The sequence below is a fragment of the Aquarana catesbeiana genome, linkage group LG03, assembly GCF_042186555.1.
Source record: "Aquarana catesbeiana isolate 2022-GZ linkage group LG03, ASM4218655v1, whole genome shotgun sequence".
Lineage (NCBI taxonomy): Eukaryota > Metazoa > Chordata > Amphibia > Anura > Ranidae > Aquarana > Aquarana catesbeiana.
In genome coordinates, this window is record NC_133326.1 from 618638885 (window position 1) to 618649025 (window position 10141).

The 10141-nt window shown below is 42.1% G+C and overlaps 1 protein-coding gene across 1 annotated transcript in view; it reads left to right on the forward strand.

The window, feature by feature from the left end:
- Positions 1 to 9454, forward strand: part of GPAT4 (glycerol-3-phosphate acyltransferase 4) — a 52559-nt gene extending 43105 nt beyond the window's left edge. The window contains exons 12-13 of the mRNA XM_073622311.1: positions 8284 to 8363; positions 8447 to 9454. Coding sequence (XP_073478412.1) covers positions 8284 to 8363; positions 8447 to 8555 — 189 coding nt within the window. The 3' untranslated portion in view covers positions 8556 to 9454. The remainder of the gene's footprint in view (positions 1 to 8283; positions 8364 to 8446) is intronic.
- The last annotated feature ends 687 nt before the right edge of the window (positions 9455 to 10141 follow it).

Below are 10141 nucleotides of genomic sequence, written 5' to 3' on the forward strand. Positions count from 1 at the left end.
TTATATGCCCGAGGCCCTCAAACTGCGGGTTGTAGGAATAGAATGTCCTAGCTCCAACAGAAGTTAACAATGCCCAAGGCATGGTTGGCAATGGTAGTAATAAAATACCTAGTATATGTAGTCAGTTGGGGGAGGAATAAAGTCCTGTTGTTTATGTCAGTGAAATGAATAGTGCCACATTGTTGGTATCACTCAGAAGAATAGTGCCCCATCATTGGTGTCAGTGGAAGGAATAGTGTCTCACCGGTGTCATTGGGTGTAATAGTGCCCCATCGTTGGTTTCAGTGGGAGAAATAATTTTCCATTGTGCTTGTCAGTGGTAGTACTACACCATTATTGGTGTCAGGTGAGGATTGGTGCCCTATTGTTGGCCTCACTAAAAGGAATAGTTTTTTCATTGTTGGTGTCAGGGGGAGAAATGGTGCCCCGTCATTGCAGTCAGTGGGGGAAATGATGCCGCCCCATCATTTGGTGTCAGCGAGAGGAATTGTGCCCCATTGCTGGTGTCAGCAGGAGGAATAATGCCCCATCATTGGTGTTATCAGGAGAAATGGTGCTAATAGTTAATCTCAGTAGAGAGACTAGTACCCCACTTTGGGTATTCGGTACACCGAACACAGTTTGGATGCATTGTGAACTACACTCCAATGGCATAGGCAGCCTAAGGTAATGCTATGGGAATAGTTCACATCATTGCAGTGCAGTGCAACACAGTAAAAAAAAAAAAAGTAGAGCATGCTGCATTTTTATACACCGCAAATGCAGGGAACGCACGTCAAACGCACCACACCCATTATAGCGGAGTTACACCACACCCCCACCCCCCGCTAGCAATACACACTGTAGCTGCTGACTTTTAATATTAGGACACTTAACCTGTCCTGGTATCCAGTGATGTCAGCACCCCAGCCAATGTTTCCATAGGCTCTCGTGTACTACCGCTGCCATTCATGGTAAGGGAAACCAGCACGGTTCCCTACTGAATGGCCCGGCGGTGGGGGAAGGGGGAGGGGGGCCGAACTTCCGAGTGATCCCGCCGTGGAAAAGTCAGCCAAAAGTGGGAGCGGGTGCCTGTCAAAAATAGGTAATCGCTCCCCACCCCACCCCCCGAGCCCAAAAACATATAGGAAAATGCACTGCAAACGCAGTGCTAAATGCACGCAAAACGCATTCAAGCACATGTCAAGCGCGCTTCAAAAGTGCTTCAAATGCACTTTAAATGCATGCATGTAAACATGAAGTCAAAAATACGTAGTTATGTGTAGTTTGTGGTGTGAATGAGCCCTAAAAGTATTGGTGCTGGATTACAGGAAGCTCAAATAATACCAAAATGTAATTTATTTGTTTTTTTAGCACATTTACAGCATTTGCTGAAATACATTAGTAGCCCATTGGTGCTGCTTTTTGGCCAAAGAAGTCCTCTTCATAAAAATTGTACACATTGAAGCTATTTATTTTACCAGATGTCACATTTCATGTTTGCCATGATGTGTAAAATACCTAACCCAGGCCCAGGTAGTTGTCTGTAGCAATCAAAGCCTGGTGAAAACATTAAAAGCCACTGTGTTAGGTTGTATATAGTCTGATAATATGAATAATTCATGAAACCTGGCAAGGACAGAAGAGTGAACTGTTACATAAGAGCAGTGTCTGAAACTTATTACCCATTCCCAATTATAGCCGGCGATGGCTGGTTCATGGTCAGTAAGGCAGTATTGCACAAACCTTTTGTCCAATGCACCCATGTCCAGACATGCTTGTTTTGCTGACTCAGGAAACTTGAAAAGGTTTGGCTTTCAGATTTATTTATTTTTTTTTAGTACATTTTTACTTTTTTTTTTTTTTTTTTCATATTACATTGAAAAAAAAAAATTAAGGAAAAGCAGCAACTTCCTAATTATTGGACAGTTGGCATATTTACTGTCTCGTACAGTATTCTATGAAGATAAGTAATCTGGGACTAGTTGTCCTTGGAAGCAGAGGAGTTGCTGTGTGCAGACTGTACAGTTTCACCATAATGATTGCTGTAACTGGAGTCTGATGACACAGCTCATTTGTATTAAACCAGACTGCCACCTGCTCATTTTTTTTTTTTTTTTTTTGTTTAGTTTCTTAAAGATTGCCTTTCACCAGAGCAATATATATAAAAAAAGTATTATTTCTTTTTTTTTAGTTTAAAGTTTTATTGGTGATTTTCAAAACAAGAAAATGTGTTTAGAGAAAAAGGAAAGAGATTAAATGTACATCACGAAACACACTGCAAATGTTTGAGGGTCTGTGTTAGTATTTTGTGTATATTTAGTTCTAAAAAAAATATTTTTTTATAACCACTTCAGCTCTGGAAGATTTTACCCCCTTCATGACCAGGCCATTTTTTGCTATTAGACGCTGCACTTTTTTAACTGGTGATATGCTCAGGCATGCAACACTGTACCCAAATAAAATTTTATATTTATTTTTTTATTTATTTATTTCAGGTACTTTATATAGCGCCATCAATTTTGCGGTGCACTTTACATATACATTGTACATTCACATCAGTCCCTACCCTCAAGGAGCTTACAATCTAAGGTCCCTAACTCACATTCATACATACTAGGGACAATTTAGACAGGATCCAATTAACCTACCAGCATGTCTTTGGAGTGTCTTATATAATTTTTTTTCACACAAATAGAGCTTTCTTTTGGTGGCATTTGATCACCACTAGTATTTAATTTTTTGCGATATACCGTAAATGAAAAAAGACCAAACATTTTTAAAAAAATTTGTGCTATAAAACATATCCGATAAAAAAAAACGAATTTTGGCCAAAATTTATTCTGCTACGTTTTTGATAAAAAAAATCACAGTAAGTGTATATTGATTGGTTTGCGTGAAAGTTATAGCACCTACAAACTATGGTGTATATACTGGAATTAAAAAAAAATTTTTTATACTGGTAATGGCAGGGATCAACGACTTCTAATGGGGCTGCGATAGTGCGGCAAGAAATCCTGACACTAACTGACACTGGGGGAACTAACTGCCACTGATATCACCAGTACCATTAATACAGTGATCAGTGCTAAGAATATACACTGTCACTGTACTACTAATGACATTGGCTGGGAAGGGGTTAACATCTAGGGTGATCAAGGGGTTATCTATGTGTAATGTGTGTAAAGTGTACTGCTTTTTACTAATGATCTCTCAGTTTTTCATCTCTGCTTTGCACGGCTGAGAAACTGATAAATCGCTCTCTGTGTACAGAGCTCTGTGTTGAATGTCGATACAGAGCACTTGGCTGTGAATGCACACAGCCGATCAGCAGGTCCCCGCCGTGAATCATTGGCCAGGACTTGCTGACAGGCTGGGGGGCACGTGCCCAAAACTGGGAAGCAGGCAGCAGCGTACCAGTACATTGCTTTGCCTACAGCGGCTGCCTGTCTACAATACAATGCGGGCAGGCGTTGACTGGATAAGGTGGGTAGGTATGAAATATTTCAAATGAACGTTTCACATTTACAATAATAGGGAAAAGGTGAAGCTCTAGGCACTTTCACATATTTTGCTAAAAGGAGCCTGTTATTAAAAGGCACTGTGTCACAGTACGTTCATTGGCATGCACTCCCCCAACAAGTTGGTTCAATGGGTGTAAAGAGAGGCAGTCCAAAAGTGCTTTTCCCACATGGCGCACTGTGATATTTTGACATTAATGCACACTGTAATAAATGTTTGTTTGTAAAATACAGATTTTGAGGTTTTTTTGTTACTGAAAATATAGATTTAACATAATTGCAAAGGTAATTTTTTTTAAATAAAAAAACATGTAATACTTACCTGCTCTGTCCAGTGGTGTAGCACAGAGAAGCCAATGGCTCCTGCCTTAATGTCCAGGGAGGAGAGAGCCGCTGCTCTTGGGTACAGCGCTGGATCGAGATCAGGCTCAGGGAAGTATTTGGAAGAGAGCTGACCACAGAAGGTTTTTACCTTACTGCAGAGAATGCATTAAGGCAAAGGTCTCCAAACTTTCTAAACAAAGGGCCAGTTTACTGTCCTTCAGACTGTAGGGGGGCCGGACTGTGGTCATTGGGAGTAGAAAAGATCCCAACATGTCCCATCGTTTGTTTCAGTGCGAGGAATTGTGCTCCGTTGTTGGGGTCATCGGGCCCTATTGTTGGTGTCACTGGGGAGGAATTGTGCCCCATTGTTGGTGTCAGTGGGAGGAATAGAGTCCCTTCATTGGTGCCAGTGGGAGGAATAGAGTCCCTTCATTGGTGCCAGTGGGAGGAATAGAGTCCCTTCATTGGTGCCAGTGGGAGGAATAGAGTCCCTTCATTGGTGCCAGTGGGAGGAATAGAGTCCCTTCATTGGTGCCAGTGGGAGGAATAGAGTCCCTTCATTGGTGCCAGTGGGAGGAATAGAGTCCCTTCATTGGTGCCAGTGGGAGGAATAGAGTCCCTTCATTGGTGCCAGTGGGAGGAATAGAGTCCCTTCATTGGTGCCAGTGGGAGGAATAGAGTCCCTTCATTGGTGCCAGTGGGAGGAATAGAGTCCCTTCATTGGTGCCAGTGGGAGGAATAGAGTCCCTTCATTGGTGCCAGTGGGAGGAATAGAGTCCCTTCATTGGTGCCAGTTGGAGGAATAGAGTCCCTTCATTGGTGCCAGTGGGAGGAATAGAGTCCCTTCATTGGTGCCAGTGGGAGGAATAGAGTCCCTTCATTGGTGCCAGTGGGAGGAATAGAGTCCCTTCATTGGTGCCAGTGGGAGGAATAGAGTCCCTTCATTGGTGCCAGTGGGAGGAATAGAGTCCCTTCATTGGTGCCAGTGGGAGGAATAGAGTCCCTTCATTGGTGCCAGTGGGAGGAATAGAGTCCCTTCATTGGTGCCAGTGGGAGGAATAGAGTCCCTTCATTGGTGCCAGTGGGAGGAATAGAGTCCCTTCATTGGTGGTATCAGTGGTTGAAACCGTGCTCCAAGGGTCGGACAAAAGCAAGCAAAGGCCGCAGTCTGGATTAAGGTAAAAAAAAAAAAAACCTTCTGTATTTTACAACCACTTTATTATATATATTTGCAAATATTGTGCAGCATAAAAATTGAGACTACCATTTCTTTATATTATATAGTGTCTTTGCTTTCAGAAATGGTTTTCCTGACCAGAGCACTTTTTATGATTCCGCACTGCGTTGCTTTAACTGGCAATTGCGCGGTCGTGTGACGTGGCTCCCAAACAAAATTGACGTCCTTTTTTTCCCACAAATAGAGCTTTCTTTTGGTGGTATTTGATCACCTCTGTGGTTTTAATTTATTGCACTATAAACAAAAAAAATAGCGACAATTTTGAAAATGCATTATTTTTTACTTTTTGCTATAATAAGTATCCCCCAAAAATAATTAAAAAAACAGTTTTTTTTCCTCAGTTTAGGCCGATACGTATTCTTCTACATATTTTTGGTAAAAAAAAATCGCAATAAGCGTTTGATCGGTTTGCGCAAAAGTTATAACGTTTACAAAATAGGGGATAGTTTTATGGCATTTTTATTAATTTTTTTTTTTACTAGCAATGGCGGCAATCAGCGATTTTTATTGTGACTGCGACATTATGGCGGACACATCGGACATTTTTGACACATATTTGGGACCATTGTCATTTATACAGCAATCAGTGCTATAAAAATGCATTGATTCCTGTGTAAATGACACTAGCAGTGAGGGGGTTAACCACTAGGGGGCGGGGAGGGGTTAAGTCAGTACTAGGGAGTGTTTTCTAACTGTAGGGGGGATGGGCTAGCTGTGACACGTCACTGATCTCTGCTCCCGATGACAGGGAGCAGAGATCAGTGACACTGTCACTAGGCAGAACGGGGAGATGCTTGTTTACATCAGCATCTCCCAGCTCGTCCTCTCCGTGAGGCGATCGCGGGTACCCCCGTGGCGATCGAGTTCGCGGGGCCCGCGACCGGACTCGCGAAGCTCCCGGCCGGCGTGCACGCATGCAATGGCACGGTGGGGAATTCAATGGGACTTACAGGTACGCCCATTTGCCCAGCTGTGCCATTCTACCGATGTACATCGGCGTGCCCCGGTTGGGAAGTGGTTAAGATAAAAAAAAGCATTCTGTGTACAGCAGCCCCCCTAATATTTATCTGAGCCCATATCGATCCACTAATGTTACAGGAGGGAATCAGCTGTCCGGGACCCTCCCTCCTCATTGGCTGAGACATCAGTCAGCTCCCACTACTGACAATCAAAGTCAGTGAGCCAATGAGGAGAGAGAGGGGGCCAGGCCGCGGCTCCGTGTCTGATTGGACACACTCAGCTGCGGGTCGGCTCAGGTGCCCCCATAGCAAGCTGCTTATTGTGGGGAAATTTATCAGGAGGGAGGGGCCAGGAGCACAGAAGAGGGACCTGAGAAGAGGAGGATCTGGGCTGCTCTGAGCAAAATCACTGCACAGAGCAGGTAAGTATAATGTGTTTGTTATTTGTAAACCACAAAAAAACAAGACTTTAGTATCTCTTTAATCTTTAGTAAATAGCACAATAAAGCCTTCTTAAAACAGAAGGTGTTCACATTAGCCAAACATAAAACAAATGATTCCTCTATTCAGTGGGCAGAGCAATGCAAATCATTCCTTTACACCTCAAAGCCAAATACACATGCAGAACTGCTAGTAGTGCAGATATAGCCCAATATAGTAGATCCATTTATTACAAAATGCAGACAGGTGTTTCAAGCTTTTTGACCATCCTCAATGCAGTGTATGGAAATCATGGCTTCTCTGCAATGGGACCTAATGATAAAAACTATGACTTGTATAATAATATTGTATCTTTGGTAACATTTCAGTATTCAGAAATGCGTTTTTATACTGTATTTGTGTGCAGAAAAAAATAAATAAAAATGTTTAAGCTTGCCTGGCACAGAAATGATAAAAAAAAAGCCTATTGGAAATATCAATAAAAATTCTTTAATGATAAAAAAAAGAAGCCTCTCACCCAGGGGTAGGCAACCTGGGGCTCTCCAGCTCTTGGAACTAGATTTCCCATGAGGCATTGCAGGGCTGGCAGTTACAGTTACTCCCAGAGGCATGATGGAACTTGTAATGCTGCAAAAGCTGGAGGGCCCCAGGTTGCCTACCCCTGCTCTAACCAGTACACAAGATGCATGTGCACTTATTCAGTCCTACAGGCACTGGTGACTTTAGAACCTGAGCAGTTAGCATATGTCAGAGCTAATTCTGGCACTCATCTGCCTGCTGCAACGCTGTGTACATATTGCTGCATCATTTTTGTTTAATACAATAGGGAGGGGTAATTTGATTCTCTTTGTAAGAAGTTGCACTAAATGGTTGAGAATTAATAGGTAATTCAAGTTCATACCAAGCTCAGTATTAAAAATAAAAATGTAATTATATATGTTATTAGGCAAAGGAAACAGCGAGGGAATTTAATATAAATTGTACACTAAGCATGTGTGCATTATCTACAAACCTAGTAGTCAACCAGCTGTTTTTCACACCATGAAATGTTCTAAAGTTGCAATAGTCAGTCACATGAGTAATTGTATGCATGGGAAAAAACACATTTACCTTATCCCATAAATTCAGGTGCACCCTACTGGCAATCCTTTAATGTCATAACCCTTAGCTACCCAGCTGTCCCTTAGCCCAGTGTCATGCCTGTGTATTGGCCACTAAGATTCCACTTTGGGTCAAGCTGCTGGCACAAAGGCCACTGGCTTCCTCACCCAATGGTTCAAAGGCAATTCTCATTTACCAGACCTTGCCAATTCACAACATACCAAGCTAACAACAAATGAAAAGGGTCCAAGGGGAAAGTTTGGACATAAATCAGAAAGAGAACATTATACAGAAAAATCTTTAGAAAGTACACCTTATTTGACCGCCATTAAGACAGACTGAGTAGTGAGCACCTTGAACCTGTTTCATTCACATTGACTTTCTGCTTTACGTAGTAAGAAATGTATGGTGGTTGTGAGAGCTCTGAGTTGATGTGATCTTGTGTGGCTCCCCATGCATACGTAACTATTTTACTTTCAAGTAAACAGACTGTTGAACATCATCTGTCACCTTCAAAATACAGAGTAGATATTAACAGAGTGATTCTGTTGACGTGTGTTTTACAAGTCCAGTTTTTATTTATAGGAAGTGCCTGTATGATTCTACAGATAAAGTAGAAAAAGTAGAGTATTACATCCTTAGCAGCCAGTTTTTTGTTATTGCCTCAAACCTTTATTCATAAGCTTATGAATGAACACCATGTCTTATCTACAACTTACAGGAGGATGAAGACGCAGTGCAATTTGCAAACCGAGTGAAGTCTGCCATTGCTCGGCAAGGGGGACTTGTTGATCTGCTTTGGTAAGCCTGGATTGCTTGTTTTCCTTTACATCAGACACACATTTATCTTTGTATCACACTGCTGATTCTCTGTTCTTCTGCAGGGATGGAGGACTAAAACGAGAAAAGGTCAAAGACGCGTTCAAGGAAGAGCAGCAGAAATTGTACAGCCGCATCATCTCTGGAAACCAGGAGAACCGGAGTCGCTCCTGAACCCCAGAACTGGGGAGCGAGCTCTGCCCTAAGCCAAGCCGCTGCTCCATATCCACAGGAAGAAGACTCTGAGCCCCAGGAATATAAGCCATGGAGCAGGAAATGAGGGAACACCAGAACATGGAGCCACTCTGGATTTCTTTATACTTGAGGAACATATACTGTGAGAGCCATGGCATGCAGCAAGTCCTAAGGACAAGTAGCTGCCACCACTGGACCTGTACTACAGGCTCACAAGTTCAGGAATAGTGACTGTTGTAGAACCACGCACCCACCTAATGAGATGTGTGATGATAATCTCGTGTTTGCAAATCCACATTTGGCCAGAATGTCTTTTGAATGTTACAGATCACAGAACTTGCCCTATAAAATTTGAAAGATCATACAGAGAACGTATGTTACATTTTCTAAACTATACACTGCTGCTGATAACCATAATATCATCTGATATCAAGGTTGGCTCTACCAAAGACTAGACAGGACAGACCTCTGGTTCAAGCTGTTTAGTCCGTATAGCTTCCATCAGATCAGGTTACAGGCCCCAATCACCTGCAGGAATTCATACAAAGCCAGCAATGCTTGGACCTCTGAAAACCAATGTTCTTTTTCCCCAGACAGACAGACATGCCCAGTTTAGGATTTCCTAGTTTGTTTTTTCCATTTGCTGCTTTTAAATGACCTCCAACTCTGCATTTGCAGGCAGACAAGTGGCGGTCTTCAACGAGCCAAAAATGGGGGTTAATGATGGCACAATGTTTGAGACCCTCTCCTATCCCATACTGAATCAGACATGTGCCTCCCTTTTTATCTGTTACACACTGTCCTGCATGGGCCACTGGCCACAGCCCATTTTGTTTTTATAACTCAATGAAATAAACTTGGCAAAAAAAAAAAAACAACTGTTTCGCCCTCTTTTGGTGCATCATCTGAATAATATGTTTACACTGATGTTAGTCGTTAATGATTTCTTTTAACATTACTTTAGGTACTAGTGGAACCTTAAATACTGACTTGGAACAGACATTCAGATCAGGAAGGTTGGTGAAATCAGAACTACATACTTGTTTGAGATCAGAGACTCAAAGTACTGATGGTTTTCAATCAGCACGCAAACTGGAAACTAGTATTTTTAAAAGGTGAGGTCAGCAATGGCCGTCTCCATACATCTTCAGAACAAGTGTCTTAAAAAGTCGGCAACAGCTGCATCCATATCTTGTGACTGACAAGTTCACGTCAGCACTTGCACTGCTCATGCAAACCAATTAGCTGTATTTAGCAGCAAAGTGAAAAGAACAGAAAATGTTTAAGTGACACTAAACTCACAACTTTTATCAAATAAATGCAATATATTTAAATATATGTAGAAATGTACCTCTTAGCTCTTTCTTACTTTCATCTGCAAGCATTTTCTGCTATTCTTAGACTTCCTGTTCTAGAGTGGCTAAGTTTATTTTCCAGACCCCCTTGTGTATATGATCATGGCCATCCTTTTCCGGCTTGCCCCCGAGATGGACTACACCACTACATGCAGGCTCATTTAGCTGTATGTGAATTGTAGTACATATAGACCAAATCATGTAACCATA